Below are 26,806 nucleotides of genomic sequence, written 5' to 3' on the forward strand. Positions count from 1 at the left end.
ATGACTACTCCACCAATCTGTCACATAGTTCTCAAATAATGATTGTTGTGATTGTTTGAACCACCACTCGCTACCACATCAGTAACTGGAGCAGCCACCGCTCGCCCAGGCAATCAAGCGTCTAATTCACAGTATCGAAATAGTTTTCCATTCCTTATAGAGTGTCTGCGTCAATTCCTGCAGATGTGCAACAGGAGGGCTATTTGCGTTCAAGATAGCCCCATAGATTTTTGATGGGATTCATTTCGGGTCTAATTGCGCACCATGGGAATGTTTCGATGGCCGTGATCTGCAAATGGGCAATGACTGCTAGAGAACGGTGAGGTCTAGCGTTGTCATAAACGAATATCGGACGAATGTCAAGGGGTGGTTATTAAAATGTAGTCTGAAGGCAGTATCCAGCTGGTTCAACTTGTGATCATAAACCCCACACCATCATGGATCCACAGCCAAAGAGTTCACCTGCATGGACCATCTCTCCCACTCGCCAATGCAGCGCCGGTGCAGTTCTTCTGTATGGGGGGTGGGGGGTGGGTGGGGTGGCGGCTCTGAATCACGTGATGTACTTGTAACATTTCTCTGTGTATAATCGCTTGTTTTAAACATTTTAAATCTTAAACATTGACCTTGGTGCTTTATTATGTTCATCTGTATAGTTTAATAAAGCCTCTAAAACAAAATGCGCATGAGCTCACCCTCGAAATCTTTATAGTTGTCATCATCTCTTGTTTTCAATGTGTTTCTCAGCCTTCTCTTTTGTTTTCTACTGTACACTGGTGTCGGTAAATATTCATCCACCATTGATATCAAATCAGTGCTTGTTTTTGCTGTAAATCAATTGGTATTGGCTATCTCAAACACGGAAACACAAGACATAAGTGAAAATGAAGCACAAACTTTATAGATGACAACTTCTTGTTTATTCCAGAGCGACCTTTCGATGTAGATTATTACACCGTTATCAAGCTACCACTTTTTAGCTTGATAACGGTGTCATAATTTACGAAACGTCGCTCTATGCAATATACAAGAAGTTGTCATCCATAAAGTGGTGTGCCGCATATTTTTACTCCCCAATATCTAGAATGATGATTAAACAAGGTATGGGTCGAAATACAGAATTGCCTAGCCACTTGGAATGTCAAGCACATATCTACCATAAGTGAGTGACTTAAACGTTACCGTCACATTGTCGTTATTGCAGCCTTATAAAGACCAGACCAGGTCTACAAATATAGACATATCCATTATTGATACAAAGTCCTATCTAAAAGTAATTTCATGTAATGTGCATATTCCACCATTAGAGTACTATTTACAATCTTAAACACCACCACACCGCAAAATCCAAATATTTTTTATATACATGCATTTATTTACTTATAATGCAGACTAATTTAAGTAGGTAATACTGAGATGCTTGATCACACGGGTAAACAGATCGTTCAGATTTGCTGCTTGGTAATTCGAATCCCTTTCAACTGAAAACGTACTTGTACAAGTCGCATGACACTGAAATCTGTGTAGAAAATCTACTTTCACCAAAAGTAACTTCACGATTTCTAGGCACAAAGAAAAGTTGACGATGTAAAGCTGAAGTTATCCTATCTTGCGAATAGTTATCTATGTTTCTTTGAATGTTTATCCAAAGATCTAAATACAAAACTGAAAAGGTGGCATCTTTTGTCTGGTTCATTTGGGAGGATCAGTGGCAGGGAATTGGGTCTGTGGTCTGTAATAAATGATATATACATAGCTAATTCTTAATGCAAACTTTCTGCAAGATGTACATGCTCATATTGCAGTACCGATGTTACCAAGTTTACTTTACATCACGCATGAGGTGGCCGGAGACATAAAAAGGTATTTGTAAATTGGACAAGACCTCAATATTTGGCTAAACAACAAGATTGCTTGCTGATGACACTTGGTACTCCCTGGTAGTAACACTGCTAGAAAAGGTAAACGTTAAGGATATAACACAAACAAGTTGAAATGTCATACTTCTGATAATTGCTGACATGATTCCTTGGAAAAGGGCCCCTTCTGTTGATAGGTCAACCACAGAGAGGAGATCACGCCTTTGAAGACATTGCAGAATCACCTGCACGTATTCGTCAACTTCTTCACCCGGATCCAGCATTTTCGACAGCATCACACTTAACTTATCCTTTGCACGTTGACTGATGACTGTCCAGAAACTGATGAAATTAAACAAACAGTGGTTACATGACTGTTACAAGCTATTCCACCTTGGGCAGTCAATGAAAGAAAAAACACAGGTAAATATACATATTGAGCCCCTAAATGTTTCTGGGAGAATTAACTAACCGTTCATTTCTGTCATCTTTCATCCTTTGAGAAACACCCTTCGACGTTTCCATTGCATAACAAAAGGCATTCGCTACACAACCAGAATCCTGAAATGAAAATCGTTGTCGGATGTTGTACGTAGTACTTTGAAACGCAATCACGGACTGCGCCATACATTCGTATGCGGAGCATTTCAGAGTCCCTCTAAATGTAGAGAGCCAAAATACCATTGGTTTACAAATATCGTAAGGGTTATTGCGGCAACATATGAAATTAATCTGACAGGAGTTATGTAATCCGGCTCACCAGTTATCACATTACGTTTCTTTCTTATCTAACTCAGAGCTTTATCACAACTAAAGGCAGTGGTCTCTTATATATGCAATCGAATCTGGAACAGCAAAACAAAGGATTGACGTCGTTGGCATCAATCTGTACGGTTGGGATAACACGAAGCAAACCAAGGCAGTGAGCCTGAACCAGGGCTTAAACCGTGGAAGACGGTAGAGGAGTTGTATTAGATATACCCACACTTTCCTCGGTGTGTCGCTCAATACCCCTACTGTTTGAGTCGTGTGGCCTCCGAGGTGCTAGCCGAGGAAGTGTGGTTACATCTGACTTATACCTCACTTCTGGTCGAGTTACGAGTTTACACTTTATAATCTAAGAATGACAAAAATGTATTTGTTTTCCATCTGTTTCATTTATTTTTTAGCCCACTGGTTAAGACCCTCAAATGTCCCGCGTCTATAGTCTGTTTGCAGTGAAAACGTACCGATCAATTTCACTTTAAACAAAAGTAATCAAATAAAGTGAAATAAAGATTGCGAATTTCATAATTTGACCTTGCCAAATGAACATGTCAGAATTATATTCAACTTAGAATAAAATTTGTTTAACAAATTATCATAGTTTCAAATCAATATTTTTGGTTTGTATTACAATTTTAAGGGGTAAGCGCAGTAGTTGAAACAGTGAAACAAATGCCCGTGAGGTACGTAATGAGCGTTAACTTCAACCAAACCTACATGTTCTCGGTGTTTCATTTAATGCGCATACCCTTTGTAATACAAACCAATAACAGCGCTTTGAAACTATGATTGTTTTTAAACAACTTTTATCCTAAGCTGAATATAATTCTGAGATTTAAATGTTCAATAGGCAAGGTAAAATTATGGGGATTTGCAATCTTAGTTTCACTTTTTTATTTACTTTTGTAAGTGATATTCATCGGTACGTTTTCACTGCAAACAGACTATAAGCAGTTCATTGCACGTGCATGCACGGGCTTGCACGATTTCACACTATTTTAAAACCAGTTCGGGCGCGTGAATGATTTCAAGTGCATGCACGGGCTTGCACGATTTCACACGATTATAAAACCAGTTCGGGCGCGAGAATGATTTCAAGTAGCCCCAAATATACGCAATATTACTGATAATTGACATTTGTATTGGCAGACCAATGCGCATGCGTTCTCTGACTCGCATGTGGCATAGAAAACATTTGGAAGATCACACGTTTGTCGGCCATGGATGCTGAAGAGTGGACAGAGGATTTTCTTTCTCAAATTGACAGTTCGTTAGCGTCACATTTTGACCTGGATGATAAGGAAGATTTTGAAACAATCGAAATCTCAATGTGAGTCCATTGAAATAAAATTATATTTCGCCGTTTGTTGTGTCTTTATTGCTTCGGTGTACCCTAGTGAAAAGTGTAGGGTATCATTGATACACCTACACTTTGACAGGTGTACCGGTCAATACACCTACACTTTTAACAAAGGAAACAATGGCAACGAGACCGGAAGTGGGGTATAAGAAATGTAAATGTACCGCATGTCCCAATACAATCGTAATTGCCTTACCTTGACAATAACGACTGGTATGTTCTCTCTAAGGTAGTTTCTAATGGTCTCTAGTGTGTACAGGTCACCACGAAAAAGGATCGCAACAGCAGGAATGGCAGGAGATGCTGTGAAAGCAATGAATGACCCTTCAACGTAATCTCATTAGTATACTACTACACTAATAATAACAATAACAAGGTTACCATCCCGAACTTTGCCAGCACAGGTACGCTTGTTTATCCCCTTTATACTTTTTAAGATGCGGCCTGTGCCTATTTTGGAATGCTCGAAAAAAGCACCAACTGTGAGTAACAACTCAGACCTACAGGGCCTGGTTTCATCGCATCAGAGCTCTACACGCGTCCATGAGAACGTTTTAACGACGTTAATTTTTGAACAAAGGTAATGGTATGGGCCATCACAAGTTATAGAAGAGAACAAAACTGTTCCAGTTATTGGTAATCTGAATGGCGTACTCTACTGGCACATTGGTCCAGAATATGTTCTAATTTTGGTACAAATGCCATTTTGTAACGTCGTTGAGACGGCAAAACATCATTGAAATTCAACAGATGGTTTCTCCAGATCTCTCCGAAAAGAACATGTCTGGGATGAGATGACCAACGACTTGGTCAGAAACAGCCGGTAACACTAGCTGAGTCGGGTCAATCCTTAATTTCCCCAGAATGTTGCATGTATCAACAGTGACAATGTTGATGGAATCTTTGAAGGGCATTTAGAAGTGGAATGCATAAGAAAAGCAAGATTTATCTACGTCAATTCTTGATAGTGAATAAAACTACATTTCGGACAATATCTTGCTCCTCCATTATTGATGAAGGACACATACACTCCGAAACGTCGTGTTATTGACTATAAAGAGTCTACAAATCTTGCTTTGTTTTTCTTATTGTTGATGGAACTGCCCAAGAACTCTTTTTACCAGGTATTGATTTAGTTATGATAAAACATTAATTAAACAACTGATCATATGCTGTAATTTTTAATAACATAACATTAACACCACTATATCTCAATAGGCATATTACTCTTCTCTTTTCAAAACAGAAAAATATATAGGTGTTCTTTCATAATGGAAACAAAGTTTGAAGGAAACAGTCAGTTTATCATATGCTTCACATATATCTTACCATCTTCAGGGACTGATAATCCGGCAATCACCTTCGTTAAAAAAGAAGAGTTCGACAAGGTACACAGATATGTGTCGACTGTTCCATTATCAACCAGCATCAGGTGGCTCATTGTTTTTCCTATGCTAAAGATCTCCCTATCAGTCTTGTATTCAAAACAGCCAGTCTTGTTTCCCTGTGTCTGAAGACAAAAAACAACAACATGCATGATCAGAAGCAAAAGAGAGAAAAGTGATATCGTTCAGGAAATGCCCACTTGTCTTTTCTAACAGAGACGATTATCCAGTATATTTGACGTTATAAAGATGAAACAAAACAGAACACCCGGCGTGTTAAGCGTAGTCCACATCTGATGTCTACAGATCATGACCTGCATCACACTGAAATGATCACCGGAAATACACAACAGTAACGGTAAAAGTGGTCGTCTAAGGAGCATCACCCGCTACTATCAAAATGCTATCATTTTAGGTGTCAGATACCTCTTCCATGAGACCTTCTGTCCACGATGAACAACCGATTGAGGTGATCCTATCTTCAAATAATACTGCTTCTGCCTTAGCTTCCAGTATATACTCCGATATTCCCTCGTCTAAGCCATCAGAGAGTATCCACAAATCTGCGCAGAATTTACAGAGGAAGGATATATACAAAACTGAGAAATTAATTGAGACGAGTTTGTACATATGTAGGTCCTTTTGAGGGGTGGGGGTAGGGTGGGGTGGGGTGTATCTTGTTTTGGATCATGTTCAGAAAAAGAGTTCAAGGTCAGTATACTAGTTCCAGATGAATATAGTACACAGGTAACGAAGACGAGGAGCCATATAAACACATAGCATGGTTCACCGATGATAAAAGGCGTCGATGAGACCTGAACTCGTGACCAACATTAACACTTAAATTTAAGATTTAGACATGACATTGTAAGTTCAGATACAACAATAAGAGCGACAAAAAAAACCTGTCTGTGAATGGGGTCAGTGAATTCCGATCATTGTCAGTGAATTCCGAACACTATGCAGAGCAGCTCATCCCTTGCTATAACAACCAGGTGTTTTTTGCAATGAAATTAACAATAATTACCTGAAACTGTCGACAGTTTTTGAAACAGAAACGAGATTTCTCCTTTCATCTGATTCTCTATTTCTAGATCATCTGTTTGAGATCCAATCAGTGGTAAAATCCATTTCGGCTCGTTGATATTCCATACTTCAAAGAGCAGATGCTTAATATGTTTGAATGGAGTATCCTCATCTATTCTCACAAACTGCAAAATATTGATATCAGGATATATCTATGCATCTTCATTGAATTTGAGGCTTGACCAGAGTATTAGTTACCCCGGTGAGTAATTTTGTATGTTACGTAATGGCTTATAGTTTACTAGAACACTGTCTGGCTTCGCACCATGAACCAACATTACATTCCCAGAGCACATGGCACCAAACACACACCACGATGCCATGTGTCCCTTGCTTGACTACCATACAAAACCCAAGAAAAATACTTCAAAGGAATTTAACCCTCTCACAGTAATAAGGCATAGCACGGAACACAAACTGAGTAGTTGAACTAACATCTGTTGGGAATCCAGTGCATAATAGACATGGAAGTGTCTTCTGTAGTGCATCAAGCAAGAGGTCAATGACAGCCAAGCAAATGATGAAGAGAGAATCCGTGATCCATTCAAACATGAGTTAGTATGCTCTATAAATTTCAAACTTGACATTTTCAGTGGTGCAAAAAAAGGTTCACACCCATATCATGTTATGCAAGTCTTTGTTGAGGAAACGAAATGGCGGCAGTTAAGATACAACACATAAAACACCTACAGACAGGGGTTTCAGGCTCAATATTGAATGCATTGCCACAGAGTCAGATGGAAACAATCTGCATATAGTAACAATCATTTAAACCTGGTGTACTAGGCAGTTCAGTCTGATGCTGGAAAGTTATTATGATTGGTCTAAATTTGCCATTTGAAGGTTAAGGTACAGAAATTTATGTTCAACATAATGTAACGCCCATAAGCGTCCTGGGAGTACAGTTAAACTCAAAAATGTGTATACCTGTATTTCATGCCTTTCTTCGTCCTCATCGTCTCCTATCTCAGTGGTTCCAAAGGCTTCTGTGGCTGCTGTTTGTGTATTGACTTCCTTTTTCCATCTTACGTTTTCGTGGAACTGTACATGGTCCTCTTTGGATTTACCACACACACAGTCTTCCCCATAAGCTTCGCTTTGTAATAGATTTTAACCAAAGATGATGAACTCATAGTAAGGAAATTCATGGAGATTCATAATAAGGAAAACCAAATTTGGAAAATATCCAGAAGACAACATATTTTAGTTTGACTTGTGGCATTCATATTTGTTTTACCAAAATAAGCCCTAAATATACAATCATTATTCGGTGTGCATATCTGCCATACCGTTACAAGATGACTATGACAAGACAAAATACTAGTGTATAATGTAAGAAACCCTGTATTCGGATATTCAATAAATATACCTTCACATGTAGGCATATCTTTGACATATAATTTCACGTTTACTGACCTTTTGAAAATGCGGCATTCCCGTTGTTTAATGTTTGCCTTAATCCACAGCTTATGTTTTGAATACCAGTTATCATCACCCTGACGAGAGAGGTTGATAATGCCAGTGTTAGACTACGCCGATAACATTTTTTGTTGGTTACGCCGGCATGAAAAACAGCAAAATAAACAGACCTTTCAAATTATTTTGATATAGCCGATTCTAAAGGAATGAAAACAAGTACAAATTTGGGTTAACTTGATATGTCACTCAATATAGTTAACGTTGAAAATAGGGGTCACTACCACAATGGTTGAAGCAATGCAGGTAGTTGAGAGTCACGTCCCATCAATATGGTATATTCGAATGCGCATTCAGAAAAATGGAAAAATCATCTTCTGAGTTGCCTGGCCGTCACATTTTCGGAAATGATAATGAATAGGAGTACTAATGTCTAATACATCAATGAATTCTTGTAATAGGACAGCTCCAGTAGAAATATCACTCGCATCCACAGCCAATCTGAAAGTTGTTTTTTAAGTGTGCTTGGAGAGTATGAAGATCTCTCATGAGAATGGTTCAATATTCTCAAAAGCGGCAAGACAATGCTGTCTACAATGCCGACAACTAATTTCACGCATTTGCGGAGCAAACTAGAGAGCGTGGCTACCAGATGTGAGATATTTGGCCAAATTTTCTGTGAAACCAGCCATACACAGACATCTCGTTAGTTCCTTATTATTTTGGGGAGCTTGTAAGTTGGGATATGCTTCCGTCTTGCTTAAACAAGCTGTACCTAATCTTGAGCTTTGACATGACCAAATGTCGTCCATGTGCTTGTGACAATTCACATTTGGCAAAATTTACAGTGCCATTTTGAAGAAGGCACGGTAATCTTTTACCACAAGCATGGTTGACTGAGACCCGGAATTTCATGGGTCGTTTACGTATGTGTGTTCAAAAGGAGTAATGCAATGGAATATATTCGGAAGTGGTGTCTTCATGCCGGATGTACCGGGAGTAATTGGATCATTCTGTATATGCATGCCTGTATGTAATCACATCTGGGGCCTTCTTGACTTAGGGGTAACCCATGCTTGTCGCCATGCTGCTTGTCGTAAGAGGCGACTAACGGGATCGGGTGGTCATGCTCGGTGACTTGGCTGACACATGTCATCCCAATGACGTAGATCGATTATCGTACTGTTGATCACTGGATTGTCTGGTCCAGACTCGATTATTTATAGACCGTCGCCACATAGCTGGAATATTGCTGAGTGCGGCGTAACACTAATCTCACTCACTCTTAACTTATGAAAGCTTTTGTTTTGGCACATCATTACGCCAGAGACCGCATCCGTGTAGTGGTTAGAGCGTCCGCCCGGAGAGCGGAAGGTCGCGGGTTCGATCCCTGGCTGCGTCATACCAAAAGACGTTAACATATGGTACTTGTTGATCCCTGCCTGGCGCTCGGCATTAATAGGTACAACAAGGACTGGTCGACTCGAAGTCAGTATAATGTGTCTGAGTGGGGTATTCATGTTTCACTCGTGGTATCTCAGTGGGCTAGCACTATAAAACCAGCTTCAGTCTGGGCTAATACAAGCAGCCGCACATACACATGCACACGCATGCACGTCTCAAGGACGACGTTAAACCCAATTTTACCTCACCTTCTTACGCCAGAAAATCTTGAGTCTCGAGTATTCACTGGGCATGAAAGGCATAAGAAAATCAGCTTTGACACAAAATGTACTTAAAACATATCCACAATTTATAATGATGTTTCACACATGCTGAAACTTATACATGTTCGGGTATATCTGACCACACCTTGTTCCATGGTGTCGCACTTCCTTCAAGAAAAAAAAAACATGTTATATACACATCGATCAAACTTCAACAGTCATACTATGAAAGAGTGCTACCTATCAGTAACAGGGAGGTACGGAATGATCTCACTTGAACCCCAGTAAGCAAGTATGCAAGTGGAGAGCCGACACAAGAACACATTAAACCCTTGATCTGCCGATTTATTGTAGATAAAGGCAAATGTTGACAGAAAGACCCACCACCGATGATCAACACCTCACATGCTGATAAATGCAGTAAGCAGGGTGGCAACTGCTTTCCCGGTACTGTCAGCTAAAAGGCACAGACAGAACCGACACTCCGTACCTTTGAATGATTACAATAATCCAAGAATGTAACGAAACAATTATGCATTTTGTATACCATTATCGTGCCAAAGTTGTCATACTTGGATGAGTTTCTTTTGGGCGAGTGAATATGGTTTTAGCAATATTCCAGCAATATCAGGGGGGGGGGGGGGGACTCCAGAAATGAGCTTCACACATTGTACCCATGTGGGGAATCGAAACCGGGTCTTCGGCGTGACGAGCTAACGCTTTTTAACTGTGGTGTCAAAATGAAGGTCGTCACTACTGCAGTGTGATTTTTTAGCTTACAGGTAATTACCAATTACTTATTACATGTATTTGTGTCCTATTCTAGTGACATGCTGACAAATGTTGAACAAAGATAATTGGTCTGAGGTTTGGACTTACCTGTTGTTGATTCGAAATATCTTCTGTCGCCATTGCTTTACCCGTCAAGACCAAGAGCCATACCTGTCATGCGTGTAGATAGGATCTAGAGTGAATGGTCATTGAAGACTATAACAGTCTAACTTTGCGATTCTTCCTTCGTTGTCTGCGGTTATACGAGAATTGTGATGTAATCCTTTTTGTGGCTCAACATGTACAGACAATACTGACAGCTGTCACATCATAACGTAACATCTATGGATTGAATGCCATTGACAGTGGTAGCACCGCCGATCCTTTCAAGCGTTTAAGATATCCACTAGAGGGAAATTCCACTCACTCTTTACTGGGTCATATTTCAGTGCACATATAGACACGACTCTCAGGATCGGTGAAATCGACCTGAATAATTCAATCGCGGTAACTCTTTGTTACTGGTGTGACGCTTGACAACACTATCGCATGGTGAATTGCAGAGGACTTTGCGTGCGCTCATAATCACTGCATAATGAAATGTACTACTGCTAAAGGCAACAGACACTGTCGAGGCTACCACTTTGAATGATTGGTTCGTTCAAGCGCTTTTTCAATGTATCGTGTAAGAAATATCACTTGGTGGATCTCCAGAATGATTTTAAACGCTAATTTCCTAGCATTCTCTACTACAGCATGCATTAGGGGATATCAAAAGGTTCTAATTATCGCCATGAATATTTTTAGAAATTATGATGATAATTGAAGGTAAAATCAGTGATCCTTATCTAATACCAATAATGGACCAAGTACTATTTACTTCACTTTATTCCATCTTGTGCCTGTTTATCCCAGACACGAGTAACCCCAAGCATGGTGAAGATTGAAGCGTGCAGTGTTATCAAGTTGTTTTACTTGAAGGGTTACTGACAGAAGCTCAACGACACATCGCTATCGGCCATTTACAAGGATGTTCATAGCAGCATGATGTGGCATGGCACTTCAGCGTGTCCAGAGAGACCATCTCAAACCTGTGGACCCGATACAAAAATACCGGGAGTGTTAATGACAGACCCAGGTCAGGGCGACCTTGAGTTACCAACGCCGCCCAGGATCGCTACATCCGGTTGAGGCATTTTCGTTCAAACAGCCATGGCCGCTTCATCCCCAACAATCAAAATCCCTGGACTGCTCCGAATCTCCGACCAAACAGTGCGCAATTGGCTATGGAAAGCCAGACTTTTTGCCAGAAGACCAGTGCAACGTCACGTCGTTCCTCTACATCAACGTGATCTTTGGAGCATGACAATGCTCGACCTCACGTTGCACGTGTTTGACAGGTCTTCCTCCAGAAACACAACGTTCAGTTGTAACCATTGCCTTCTCGATCACCGGATTTCACCCCATTGAACATCTGTGGGATACTCTTGATCGACGCTTGCGCCAGCGTAATCCGCCACCTCAGACACTACAAGAACTGCACACAGCACTTCAGCAAGTGTATCAAAACAATACTCAAGACAACATTCGGCATCTCCTTTCTTCTATGGGTCACCGCTGCCAAGCCGTTATCGATGCTCATACCAGATACTGACATTTAACTCTGACCAAGTGGTTTTAATAGCCCTCTGTGGTTTTACCAAACACTTTCTGGATAATCATGTTTTGGGCATTTGTAAAGTGATGATTTTACTGTAACTGAGCAATGATCTCATGTTTGAATCAGTTATATGCACTCAGTAAGGAAACGTCAAAACAGCATGTGAAGTTTCTTTTTTTAAGAGTATATATTTATGGTGAAGACAGTCCATTTTATGATACAGTTGTGAGATGGAAAAAGAATGTTCACACCGGTCATATGTCCCTCACCGATGAGCCAGGAAGTAGACGCCGTTTTGGCGATACTACTGAGGTCATTCAAGAGGTGGGGGGTTGGTTTTCCATGATATCAGGGGTTCTATCCAGGCCGGCTGCGCAAGGTCAAGAAATGTTGGGAGAAATGTGTAACTCTGGATAGTGACTATGTAGAGAAGTCTTACTGACAAGAAATAAAACTAGAGTTTCAACTCTGAACACGTCCTGGTGATAACTGGAAATTTTGATACCCCTCGTAGCTGTCTCATTAGATCTGTTTGTGTTGTTATCCTTATAATTCCTTTTATTCATCTTTCCTACCTGGTCGTGACCTTTCGTTGATTCTTACCTGTAGGGGCTGTGTCTGTCTACGTATAAAGATTCCGAGTGACGGAAAATATCTCCAGAATTGGTAATACTTCATGTGGAGAATTATTCCGACAGCTCCAGCCTTTAGTGTTTGCATTTCCCAACGTTTGAGACACAATCAAGCATGCTCTTTTTATTAAGATTACAAAAAAGTTGTTCTATTGAGGGTACAAGATGCAAGGCCGCAGTAATACTTTCAAATGTTTAATGGACAACATGTATCATCACTATTTGAGTGATTGAGTTTACTTTTACGCCGCACTCAGCAATATTCCAGCTATATGGCGGCCATCACTATTTGAAAATGATTCATGAACACATGCTCCTTCACCCTATCTCATGGTGTCCCTCACTGGATTGTCTGCTCCAGACACCATTATTTACAGACTGCTGCACTATTGCTGAGTGTGCCTTGAAACACATGCTCTTTAATATAATCGGAACTGTACTGTTTATTCTGCTTTTAGTAGAGATTTCTTATGGATTTAGAAAGGGGTTTGTCGCGTTTTATTAACGTCTCTGAATAGTTTCTATGACATTAACCTAAAGGATTAATATTTAAGATACCTAGATACTTTTTACTTCAGTCTGTGCAAAACATACAGGTCATGTTCGCATGTTGCTTTACTCAATCTTATGTTAAGTGTTCGAACACTGGGCGATATCATTTTAGAAGCGCATATCATGATTACATAATATGCCATGCCGAGCACTCGACCTGGGAGGCACTCCGTGGATATCATTTACTGTTACTGAAGAGGGTTCAAGGTTTACCATGAAGAGTAGGACGAGATCTTACATAAATACACATCAACGCAAGATAATAACATGATCCACACAAAACATGGTATATTATGCAGCTGCATGAAAGAAATTTACGTCCATATATAGAACGTTACTTCCAAGAACAGTCCGTCCAGGCGAGACTGCGGTTTTCTACGAAACAATCAGTGAAGCAAGGCTGTTCATGTCGCCCTATCGTTCGATCGGCGGACTGTTACTATTTCTGTGTTTCTCCAGGTCAACGCCTATGTTCTGTGTGGAGCAGAATACGCTTACCATTTTACGAACACCTCCAATCAAACTGCTGTCCATGTCAAAGAGGAAACACAGGAATTGATTTTTATAAATAATTGAATTACAGATCCGGAACGCGACATGCCTTTTCGCATCTGTCCAATGCTTGATGCCTCGGCTGTAGCATTTCAGCCATGTCACGACGACCCCGTTCATGGTTGGCAGCATCAACGCGCACTGTCGTCTTACGATGTAATCAATCAAACCACTGACACGCCTGACTAGTCAATTTACAAGGTGATACAGTAAATTAGCTAAAATGTCCATGTAAAAGAATTCGGAGTGAAACCAACCATCAAAAGAAATATTAAAGAATTTACACTGCCATTATCAGCTTAACTATACGCATCAGTAAGTAATTATCAAGCACAAACGTTTCTTTACATGTGCTATACATCATTTGACCCTTTCTTAATGACGCCTAGTATAATATTATATGTTTAAAATTATATTTAAAAAATACTTAAACGCCATATGTTGCTGTATACACTTTGAAAACTAAATTCCGCTTAGAAAAGAGGTAAGTGTTACATTTTTACTCTGATTAATGCAAAAGTAAAGTTTAAATTTGTTAAAAATTCAGTCTGAGAGGAATACACAAAAGGTTAATATCACCAATTTCAGAAATTAAGGTCACCATGACTTCGCCATTAATCTGATAAACACTCAGTTAACAAAATATAATTATAAGGCAAACCACTGGCAACGACATCGGTACTTGGTGTGGCCACAAGCCATCCCTCACACGGATACCATCTGCCAGTTTCCTCTTCATACGACCAATATTTCCTAGGGTCGGAATCCGACCGCCTCCGTGGTGTAGTGTAGTGGTTAGAGCGTCCGCCCGGAGAGCGGAAGGTCGCGGGTTCGATCCCCGGCTGCGTCATACCAAAAGACGTTAAAATATGGTACTTGTTGGTCCCTGCCTGGCGTGCTTGGCGCTCGGCATTAATGGGTACAACAAGGACTGGTCGTCTCGGAGTCAGTATAATGTGTCTGAGTGGGGTCTTCATGTTTCACGTTAGATAACGACTTTCATCAGATCAGTGAATCCTACACCATGTCCTCAAGTTTTCGGTTCTTGAACCATGCGATATGTTCCCGCCTGTTCGTGTTTGTGAGGATGGGACGTCTGACTTTCCTTTGCCGGCCATTTATTAGCATGGGATTGCATCATGCCAGACGACTTAAGACTCGGTCATCACTGTCATTAGTTTTCGTTGGCCTCCCAGGTTTCGGGAATCCTTTGCTTCACCGTTGACCAGTTGCTTTATCACTAAAAACAGTGTGGTCAATTTTCAAGTTTGCCCCGATGTCACATCCCTGCGTCACTCATGCCATTAACATGCCATCGTAAGTCTACACATTGCCATCAATAATAGTATATGACACAGAAAACTAGACTCTAAATGGGATAGAGATGGGGAATTTCATACGTTTTGTTTTTCTTAAAATGCCTAGTACTTGTGTCTTCAGTTTCTATTTCGTGCTTGTTGACATTTGTGGCTGAACTCTCCAACGAGTGAAACTACAGCATCCAATACGACATTGGTGAACCCACCAGAAGCATGCCTCGATGAATCCGCATTTATCCTCCAAAACTGTGTTCCACGGTAGATATCGCTTGTGTGAGATCAGACGATATCTCCTAGGAGACATCGTTTTGACAGTAGATTTTGTACAATGCCCTGACAATGCTATGACGTCATGAACATGTTGACGTCACAATGTTATGACATCGCTGCACTGCAAATCTAATGGCAGTACTGTATTCAGAGATGTACATTTTTCATTGAAAACTAATGAAGAGTGATTTTTGATGATAAATAGAATCTCACCCTCGTGTCTTCTGATATCAAATATGTCAACACTCGTTGATAAAAGTAAAAATATCCTCGGCAAGCCTCAGATATTTGTTACTTTATCAACTCGTGGTGATATATTTGATATCAAAAGACACTCGGGTGAGATTCTCTATATGTCAACAGAAGTGATTCCACTTGATATTTGTGACGTCGGCTTCAAAATCAAATTTCGAATTTGCCCAGATCTCTTAACGACCTACTGCGTCATCAGACCAATCATTAAAACCAGCGCCTTGAGCATGTACTAGTTGCGTGGATATGTGCGCTATATAAATATCCTATAAAAACCATTAGTACCGATCGTCTACTCCCCAGTATATATGATCATAGTACTTCCATATTGATCAGAAGACTTGATGATCCTAACTACCCCATACGCTTTGGCAGAGTTTAGTTGATATTATTGGATAATAATAGTTGACTTAACACATTGTCAGGTTTCTAATCTACAGGATGCAAATATGTCAGACTATTTTGTTTCGTCATTTCAAAGTTACTTTCCAAAACAAATTACACATTAGCTCCAATACCATATTGCTTTAACAAACACTTACCTGATGGGACTGTACATCTGTGAACGCGACAGGCTAACACAACTGCATTCAAAAGAGGAGCGATTACATCAGAGATGAATTCTGTGACAACAGCCACTGCAACATTTACCGCACCTAAGATATCAGTTATCAGTGGACCAAAAACAGTGTAAATGCACCACTACTCACACTTTCATAGAACAAGGCGAGTGTAAAATATTAATTGCATTTGTATGCAGGGTTGAATCTTAAATTCGTCACTACATTGATCTACATTGATAGCTAACTGACTTGAAAACCTAATGTGTTCTATGAATATTCCACGACTTAAGCTAACTTTGAATGAAACGTTAGCTCATGTAATTTGCCATCTGTGTAAAAGACATTCAAAGTCAGTTTAAACATTTGACTTGTTAATGGATTTCCTGGCAGTACAGACTTGATGTGTCAGCATGTAGATGTAGGGGACAACACAACGTCCCAAACCATTGATTCCTTTGAAAGCCTGAGAGCCTGAAAGCTTTGAATAGTTGTTAAGTCATTAACATTACTGAACCACGTCATAGCAATTAGATTTCAATTTGTGTTTTTGTGCCCAAGCCTGGTGGCAGTTAAAGATACTCTACACACAAGAAACGGATGAACGCCCTTTCTAAACCTTACTCTCCCCAAATATAGAGGGGGCGGTGGGGTAGCCTAGTGGCTATAGCGTTCGCTCGTCACGAAGACCCGGGTCTGATTCGACACATGGGTAGAATAAGTGAAGCCCATTCCTGGTGTCCCCGCCGTGATATTGCGGGAATATTGGTAAAGGCGGCTTAAAACCATACTCACTCACTTACTCCTAACAAAGAGAATCGATGACTGCACCAACAAAATCAGTTAAGTCAGATTCATCAGTAAGTTTGACCTGAAGAAAGGGTATTACCCGAGTTTCAGACTAAGGATTTTAAGAGGGCCTCAGCTTTTGTCAGATGTATAGATACAAAGGTATGCCTTCCGGGCTGAAGAAAGCCCCAGTCAGTTGCCACCAGCCTCATCAATGACAGTACATTGCATAAGGTAGACATACTCGCTACTAACCGTATGAACGTGCTTGGGTACCCCCTCTTGTGCGGTGTCTCATTTGCGTATGCTGTTCTTGCGGTTTGTCTGTCCTTGCAATGATATTTATCGACAGAAGTATAAATTTAACTCTGATTCTCTTTCTTGCTTGCCTGTCACGATAACTTTGCCTTTCGGTATATATGTCTTGATCATCTCAAGGCTTCTCTCACATTTAATCAAGACAAGCAGTTGTGTGAAGATCACATTTCACCCTGGATTCTGCCAGTGAATTTGTCATCTTGCGTTACCGTTGTTTTCCTTAGAGCTTTGATGCAACCAACAAAGTAGACATAATTAAAACACAATTATCATTTATTCATGACATATAATATACATTGCTGATTATGAAAACAAATAAACAAAATTACAAGCGTACAATCGCAAATCAAAAGTGGAATATTTTGTACTTGGATTTACTACCCTCGAAATGAAGCGCCCGGGATACCGAACCCAGTCATGGCGGGTGGGCGTGCACTTAAGTGTTACGAAGACGTTCATTGGCTGGTTCATCAGCCGATCATTGTGTGTGTACAGGCATCCCGGTTCAAGCCGCGCGAACCTATTCACTGCGCATGCACTATATATATATATATATGTGGGCACCGCAGCACAGCTGTACAAACCACTTTTCACCCCAGCTGGGTTTTTCTAGTGAATCGTATCGCGGGATTTTTTTCATCTCGTTATTTTCATCTTTATAAGTTGACTTTGCAGTTTTTGATAATTTGTTACTGTAAGTCCATACCGAAAGGTATCAGAATCTGGAAAGTTGTGTTTTGCGTTGCATGTAAGTTTTAGTGTTTGGATTTAGAGCTATATAAATTTTCAGAATTATCATTATTATTATTACAGTGTTCTACATTGATTTCTAAACTTAGATAATTTCAGAATGCAATTGTCAATTGTATAATATTTCTTTGGTGTTTGTTGGTATCACAAATTCCTTTAGGAACAGATTTCTGGTTTTGTTTCTGCTCAACTCCTTGTGATCCTTATGTAAAGGTATAATTTTACACCAACAACCTGATATTGTAATCTAATACCGCTGTATAAAGATATTGTAACATACAGCCCTAATTATCTTTTCTCACATTGGCCTCGGGTTAATTCCGGTGGTGTTTACATTCGACGAGTTTTCCCTGTCGGTATATGGGCAGTGAGTTTCATTGCATTTATCCTCAGTCTTTGGATTGTGAGACGTTATTCCGTTTGAATGACATTCAAAAACTACTCAGTGTTGTGTACACTCGAATGCATATCCTTTTTACCTGATAGAAGTTATATTTAACTGTCGTTTTGTCAGAGCTATTGCTTCGGAAATGTTATCCATGGAGGCGGCTATATTTGATGAAGACGTCATGAGTTTATGTGCACACAGTTCGATGACAAAATTACTTTTGCAAATTCTGTATTTTAAGCGTCAAAAGACATTTCCACAGTTATATTGAGTCCCATGACGCTCTACATGTACTAATACTTCACCAATAATAAATTAATATGTTTTGCTTGTTTATTGTAAACAAATTACGTCATGGGGATTGTGACGTAGTTCTTGTCAGTTGACAGTTGACAGTTCTAGATTTATTGAGGTGGATGCAAGTCGCTCTTTTTCCGTATATATTTTCATCGGTACCCATCGAGAACAATACTATGTAAGTATACTACATCCAAGCTTTGCTTGAAACAGAACCTACTTTTAGAGAAGTTTGTTCTGGTTTGTATAATATTTGACATTACTGATTTTGATAAATGTATATGTAATAAATTCTTGTTAATTGTTTCAACTACATGTTTTAGTTATTTCTTCATTGGTAAAACTGTAATTAACAGGGCTAAAGTGAGAGTGGTCCACAGAACCGACATGCTACTTAAATGAATTTATTTTTCTCATTTTACCCCCCACCACCCCCTGAACCGTTACAATATGTTCAGTGTTATAATATTCCTTCTGAGTGTTTTACTTGTCACTCATGACTGGTATGCGATATGTTCTATGTTTATCAACATCCATTTGCAGTGTAGTAAATGATACTACGCTTTGTTGAGCCCAACGTTGAGTGGGGCCTATATATCGTGACAGACACCCATGGTCTAATCTCGCTAAACACGCACTTCAGAGTAGCTCAACCATACGATAGTTGCTTGAGGCAAGGGGTCGTGTCAGGGGCGAAATCGTAAATACGAATTTAAGTGTAGACATTGGAGGAGGCATTGGTAGCTAAATACATATTCGTATGTCTCTTTTCCATTTCCAACACAGCAATAATAGCAGCGGTGAAAACAAGATAAATACCATATTATATAAAATATGTGTACAGTATACAATAGCCTTCATTTAAAACAATATTACACGGCACATGTTTGGTACAATAACTTTACATCTACAATTGTCAAATAGTCACATTCACACTTGAACATGTTGTTCTGCTGGTTGTCTGTCATGAATTGGCGGTTGGCGGCATGCCGGGAGATGTCTTGCTACCTATGTTTTCTATTCCTTACATCACAACTGTATAACAGTGATTTATGACTTAGGCTGACGAAGAGGTTTAGATTAAAGTGGCTTGGATAACGAAAGTTGAAGCAATGTGCAATCCTATACACACTTGAAAGGTCACCCTAAGGTATTCTAGACGATTATAACGAGTAAACTCAGTCAAACGTGAAAGGGAGCGACAGTCACTATGAAAGGGGACATTGCCACGCCTAGCATATGAATTCAACTCATGAGACCTGTGCATGTATACATACCCGCTCTCATAGGATAATGGGGTCAGTTGACAATGCCGCATTCAAGCGTAGATCGTAAATTGTGTACAGGTTCAGGGCAAGATTTTCTGTCTAACCATACACCTCTTCCCAACAAACCAGTCACTGATCAATAGGACACGAACTGGATTTACCTGAGTGTTTCATTGAGACACTGTCACTAGGAATCTAACATAACACGTGTACATGTAGGTAAGTCGTTGCTTCCTCTAGACGATCCTTTGGCTTGGTCATGCGCGTAACAAATAATATAATCGTCATTTTCATATGTATTACCCGCTGACGTTTGTTATCTGTCTTATAGTTCTCTCTTGTTTCTCCCTTTACTTTGTCTTGAGTTTACCAGTACCTGATGGGTATGTTACACCAGGGTGTAATGTTTATTGGCTTTTATCACCTCTCTGGACACACATACACGTTATACCATATCTTTGCATAGGGTATATACAACATCAACGAATCTGATTTCACTCTTGTAACGAACGTACCTGACGAAGGATGAAATTTGTAAGCAGTATAGATAACACGGATGCTATGCTAAGATTAGTAATTCAGGATTAACTGGCGATAACAGGTGCAGCTTATGTCATATGACATGTCAGTTTAAAAGCCTAGTGCTCTGTGACGTCAGCCAACAGGAAGCAAGTATTGCTGGAGTCCATGTTAGCTCCTCACACTGAAACATCGTCTTTACAAACTGGGTAACTAAATATTGTGATGTTTATAAGAGAGAGAGAGAGAGAGAGAGAGAGAGAGAGAGAGACAGAGAGAGACAGAGAGAGAGAGAGAGAGAGAGGAGAGAGACAGAGAGAGAGAGAGAGAGAGAGAGAGAGGAGAGAGAAGGGGAGAGAGGGGGGGAGCGGTTCGTGTGAATGTGTGTTTATGCTTCTGTGTGTGTACGTGTGCGTTTGTTTGTTAATGCGTCTGTGTGATTAATAGGATACATATGGATCTTTGAAAATCCTTTCATTTGTTATCACTAAACTACTATTCACCAACATACGCTGTAGGAATACCAACCATCAAGGAGATCACATTTTCACAGTTATATCCCATGAAACAGCTTGCTTTATCACCGCTGACACATCAATGTGTTCACTGGTTGTGAGAGGCAGACACGTACTAAGCTTACTTTACACGATACTACCTTACTGGACTAACGCTCAGTCACTTATCAATGAATCGATACCATTCACAATTGAACGCAATGAAAAATCCTAATAATCCATCAATGAATGTATTCTTAACATCACCGGGAAACCCAGTTGATTGATTTCATATATGTACAGTTCTTAAACCACATAGATATATCTAGCAGTCGGATAGGTGCTAATGCACTTCACTTGACACACTGCCTCTGTGTGTACATGGGTTATGTACATGGGCCGAGCATGGTAACATTGAACCTGCCTGGCACAGTTTCTGTGGTCATGTTTCATAGAATCGTTGTAAGTTGGTGGACATAAGGAGGTACGACTGTACTGACAGTACACGTGCTCACGGAATCGGCACGGGAATGACTGGAAGGAATAGCAGCGAGGTCCTGAAGTGAAGAAAAGTAGAACGTGTGTGGACAATAACACCACAAGACAAAGTCGGATGAAAATGAGGTGATTTACATCAGGCCTTGGTGTAGCCTCTTTAAGATTCATCTTAGAACAGGGTGTGATGAAGAGGAACAGGTTATATGGATTGACAAGTACTGTATTGCATTACAAGGCATTGGTATGTTGAATAGAACCCACGATTAACCGTTTAATAAATATTTGAAGAGTTACTCAGCGCATGACCCTCTTGTCCCGACAGCTAAATCATTCACTCACGCCAGTGTTAGTGGTTCTACTGTTTGCATTTCTTTTGATGTATTTTCTGCATTTTTTCCATACTCGTAGCTTGTCATTAATGGCGTCAACATTTACTTTGTACGAGATTTAATAAGTTTTTACTTACTTACTTTTTTGCAATACGTAATTTGATATGTTGTAACCTTTCTCTAGGAAGGCGAACGTTGTGGAGTGTTGTAGGGTGAGCCAGTATGGTGGTTGTGTATCGCGTCTTACAAAGGTCTATCTACATATACTATATGAAAGCGTGTAAGTGTCATGGGGGAAGAAAGCCCGAGGTGATGCAGGTTTTAGACGGATACAAATTATGTTAAATCCACAAACACGGCTCGGGTCCGGACAACACCAAAGACATTACAAGGTAAAATCTGGTTTATCCAAACCCGCAATTATAGGTTTTACTACACATAATGGACACAATAGATGTGGTTCGTTCATCCTCAAAAACCTAAAGCCTGCGTGGGGATGTCATAGATTTCTACAGCTCACCAGCAATATTTAAGAGACATATGAATGGATTTAAAACGCATGGCTCGTTGATACTAAAGCTTCAGTGGATATCACTGTACGTCATGTGTTGTGTCATTGTGCTGGTAGGTGTTCACGCAGTGGGGCGTTATGACATTAGGTGTCATCCACGACACATGTAGACAAATTTCTTTATACGATCCCTACATAGACAATGAACATATCTTACATATCACAATCGGCCAATGCATTAGAAGTACCTGTTGCCCTATATCCCTCTCAAATAGGAAATATGTTTCAATACATTTAAAACGTTCGGGTTGATATGATATAGTATACCAGGTTGTCTTGGACAGACACACACACATGTTTCAAATGAATGAAAATAAATGTACACTTCAAATGAAAATGCACGTGACTCAAGATGATTATGTTTATAGATAGATCGTCTTTATTTCCTCCAAAATTGAAGATACATATGCATGATTTAGCAGATATTACATTTTACAAGGTACAAGTGTATGAAAGTTATACAATACAAAAACATTTAAAGATATGTATATATGGGGGGATGTAAATCTAGTAACATGTGATGAAACACCGTTTCCATTCATGAACAGCTTTACTCGTGATTTTCATACATTGAATCCATAGATCAGTATCAAGATCTCTAATGTTGTCATTTTGCACTCCTCCAAGTAGAAAACTAATCAGTGCATCATCATCATCATTCCAAACACTTACAAAGGTTGTAACATCCAATAGATCAATGAGGGAGCTAAGTAGGCGCTCTCTGTTACATTCCGTTTGTGGACAAAAGAGAAATACATGTTTTACAATGTCATAAGCATATGTGCCACATAAGCATCCTTTAGATTGTGTAGCGAAAGTGCCGACACGGATAAGGTAGGATATGTCATAGAAATAATCTGAATCATTAAGAGCTATTAACCAAAGTTTGTTACTAGCAGCTGGATTGCGTAGGGGAGCGTATCTGTGGAGATTGACTCTGTAGTTAAGCTCAGAGGTAACGACATTTGCTTCAAATTTTGAGACTTTATCTCTTACAAGATTTGACCATTGATTTTTGGTAACAAATACAGATGAGTTACGATAAATGTCAACATATTCAGTAAGATCATATTTACAGGTAAGATATAACATATGGTGTAAAGGAGAGGATTTACACTTCAGCATGTTTTGCATACTATCCTTACAATCATGTTGAGCTAATCTATAGTGAAGAATTCGTTTGAAAATGAAACTAATATCAGTGTTAAGCAGTCTTCCCAGGAACAATAATGCTCTCTGATCAATATACGCACGTAGTGATACAAGTCCAAGACAGTCTCTGGCAATGACCGAGCACGTGCGTTTAGAGAACCCTTGTACTTTTTTACAGAAGTACTTTTGCACACATTCAAGCATATCGTATTCTTTAGTTGATATGTTACACCACATATTACAGGCAAATAGACCACAGGGTAGTACAATACGTTCCCATATGCGTACAGCATGCATAGGGTGAAGACCACCAAAATACAATCCATGACTGTGGTTAACATTGACTAGCTTTCTAAGCTTTTCACATACTAAAACAGTACGATTAAGGGTAGATTTAGCGGTGTTTATGTACAGGCCCGCATATACGACATCGGTTTTGCAGTTAATAACATGATCACCCAAAAATAGCTCTGGGCATTCGTGTTTATGATAATCACCAAACAGAAGGAAGGCACTTTTACCAGCATTAAACCTAAGGTGACATGTTTTTGCATAATCAGATATAACATTCAATAAACATTGAAGACCATCGGGTGTACAACTTAATAGGGTTGTATCATCTGCAAGTAGGATACCAGGGGGTAGTGGCCCAGGGCAGGTTTAAGCCTCTTCCTGAGTTATCAGCAGCATTTAACAGATCGTTAATGTACAGTGTAAACAACCAAGCCGATAGGACCCGTCCTTGCCCAACACCCTGACGTATTTCAAAGGTATCCGAAATATGTCCGCCAATGCTAATACGTGATTTCATTGATGAAGAAAGTATGTACAGTGAAGCCTCGTTAATCCGGACGGTTGCGTTTCTCAGTAAATTCGTCCGGATTGCGAATAGTCCGGACTACTGAATCAAAACCCATGTTGCTTCCCTAAGAATTACAAAAACGACACGCCGGGCGGTGTTGCTACGGTTCGTGAACACGACTTACAGCGTCCGGACTGTGAAGCAATTTACTGTTTATTTTACTGATTGGTTACAGCTACTTACCGTCCGGTTCCGGAAACCGAATTTCCGGATTATCGAGGCAAATTATATAGGCATAGATTGGTAACAAGCTGAAATCGCCCGGGAGGCGAGACATCCGGATTATCGGAGTCCGGACTAGCGGGGCTTCACTGTATAGAAGTCTCCACATTTTACCTTTAATTCCAAAGTTGTGCAGTTTTAGGAAAAGACCATTAAGCCAAACCCGGTCGAATGCTTTTTCATTATCGACAAATGCACACTATACTGGCGTTTTTCTTTCATTGTAGTAAGCAATAGTTTCTTGGAGCGTAAATAATGCGGTCTCTGCTCCAGTACCTTTTCTAAAACCAAACTGAAAAGGGTGAGGAAAATTCTTTACTTCTGTTGCCCAGCTTTCGATTCTATTCAAAAGCAATCTTTCAAAAGTTTACCTAAAACTGGAGTAAGTGTGATGCCTCTGTAATTAGAAGGGTTATCCTTACTTTTACCATGGTCTTTGTGGATTGGAAGTATATTCCCCACACTAAACAACTTAGGAACATATTCATAAGAAACAATATCATTATAAAACGTAAGAAGGTGGTTGATGAGTGATCTTCCACTAAATTTAACATGCTCATTTACAATATGATCCGGGCCTGGGGATTTACCCGTCTTCAATGATTTTACAGTTTTCAATAGTTCATCACCAGTAAATGGACATAAAAGATTCATACTGGTGTCATTACAGTCATCAACGTCTTGTCTTGTGACAAGATCTTCAATAAAACTATAAACAAAACAGGTAAAATCTTGATCAAAATTGATATCTTCATACGGCTGGGAGAGATCCCTAAAGTACTTAGCAAATAGGTTACAGATACTTTCTGGAGTGTCACAGGTCTCGTTCTCGTACACAAGGGTTTTAACTCGTTCTTTATTGCGTTTGTACTTTTTGTAACCCTGGTATATTCCTGAATATCAACTTCGGCTGCTTCCATAGATGTCCCTGAACTTTTTATCTTGAAGTTTACGTTTTGATCGGCGATGTTTTTTTTGAAAGATTCTCTTAGCCTGCTTATATTTTACGTAGTGAACATCGTCCTTATTTCGTGGCTTACCCATATGGACCCATTCTTTACGTGCGTGTCGCATATCGATATGACATGGCTTTAAATTATCCCTCTTCCAGTAGGGTTTTAAATGGGATTGAAATTTTGAAGCAGGAATACTGATATTGGCTGAAGCATGTAATGAATCAAGGATGAAATTATGGTAGGCTTCAATATACTCCTCTGGTGTGTTGTAATCAGCTATATCTAAACTGACATTTCTGAAATAATTTTCAGTCTCATAGCGATAAAGCATCAGATCAATGCTGTTGGCCTTTCGCCAGTTTAACTTTTCACCCCCATAGTGATATTGACGTACAACATCAGTTACATGCATACAAATAAGTATAGGGTAGTGATCTGAGACAGAGTACGGGATGGAATAGTCAATATCATAGCCAACAATGCTACTTCTACAATCAGTGTTAACAAAAACATAATCGATCATAGTTTTAACCTGTCTACATTTACTAGTGTAGGTGTAAGCATTTTGATTGTCCAGTGGTACAATCGAGATCAGGTCACGTTCCTTCAAAGCTCTCTGCAAACACTTAGCTCGAGGTTTTAATGCTGAGAGAGTCCGAAGGTCAGTATTAAAATCACCAAGTACTACAGTTTGTCAATGATATGAGCAGGTATCGTATACATCCATAGCATTATGGAGTTCTTCTGCGTAGACAGTGTCCATGACATTAGACGATGGAACAAAGATAGACTTTTCCCAATACCTTTACTCCCAGTGCATTCTGTTTTGACAAATAATAGAGACTGGTCTTTGACTGGTTGAAGTAACATGTTGTTCCTACATGCAAACATGTATACAGGATGACCAGTGTTCTTGTATGCCGTATGTCTCACACCATGAACCAGGATTATCACTACTAGAATTATTGTCTGTAACATTGCTGACAAATATCATTCACTCACATAATTGTATTGCTATTTTGATTTGTGTGTTATCAATATTAGTTTTATTAAAATTGTAAGGACACCTTTCTCCTTATTCTGCGATATTGACCACCTGGTCATCGATGTCTTCCCTATTACAATACCTGTGTGTATTTACAGGTGACCGATGCTGTAGCTGAAATGACAACGCCGCCAGCCAAACAGCATGGGGGTAGGTGATTATGTCATCTACTACTAACACCACCACCACCACCACCACTACTACTACTACTACTACAACTACTACTACTACTACTACTACTA

At 39.7% G+C, this 26,806-nt stretch overlaps 2 protein-coding genes across 4 annotated transcripts in view; one reads left to right on the forward strand and one right to left on the reverse strand.

Moving 5' to 3' along the window:
• Positions 1-5,780: 5,780 nt before the first annotated feature.
• LOC124264068 (transient receptor potential cation channel subfamily M member 2-like) lies at positions 5,781-10,699 on the reverse strand. Its single transcript, XM_046698787.1, has 5 exons — positions 10,418-10,699; positions 7,872-7,951; positions 7,383-7,551; positions 6,397-6,580; positions 5,781-5,932 (listed from the first exon to the last, which is right to left on the reverse strand). Exons 1-5 carry the CDS (start codon positions 10,448-10,450, stop codon positions 5,781-5,783), a joined length of 618 nt encoding a protein of 205 aa, XP_046554743.1. The 5' UTR covers positions 10,451-10,699.
• Positions 10,700-19,933: 9,234 nt separating this feature from the next.
• The window catches only part of LOC124264062 (transient receptor potential cation channel subfamily M member 4-like), a 33,790-nt gene continuing 26,917 nt past the window's right edge, over positions 19,934-26,806 (forward strand). For 2 of the 3 annotated variants that reach the window (XM_046698780.1, XM_046698782.1), the window contains exons 1-2: positions 19,934-20,135; positions 26,663-26,714. In XM_046698780.1, the coding sequence (XP_046554736.1) occupies positions 26,684-26,714 (31 nt within the window). In that variant the 5' untranslated portion in view covers positions 19,934-20,135; positions 26,663-26,683. The remainder of the gene's footprint in view (positions 20,136-26,662; positions 26,715-26,806) is intronic. The other variant, XM_046698781.1, reaches the window with a different exon arrangement.

Source organism: Haliotis rubra, unplaced genomic scaffold, assembly GCF_003918875.1.
Source record: "Haliotis rubra isolate DU_JTF1 unplaced genomic scaffold, ASM391887v1 Scf907, whole genome shotgun sequence".
Taxonomy (NCBI): domain Eukaryota; kingdom Metazoa; phylum Mollusca; class Gastropoda; order Lepetellida; family Haliotidae; genus Haliotis; species Haliotis rubra.

Bases quoted from the DNA above. Each gene is read 5' to 3' on its own strand.
- LOC124264068 (XM_046698787.1), bottom strand. From the start codon at position 10,450: ATGGCGACAGAAGATATTTCGAATCAACAACAG. The intron at 7,952-10,417 runs GTAAGTCCAAAC...CTCTCTCGTCAG, and splicing joins ATATTTCGAATCAACAACAG to GGTGATGATAACTGGTATTC. The intron at 7,552-7,871 runs GTCAGTAAACGT...TCTATTACAAAG, and splicing joins GAATGCCGCATTTTCAAAAG to CGAAGCTTATGGGGAAGACT.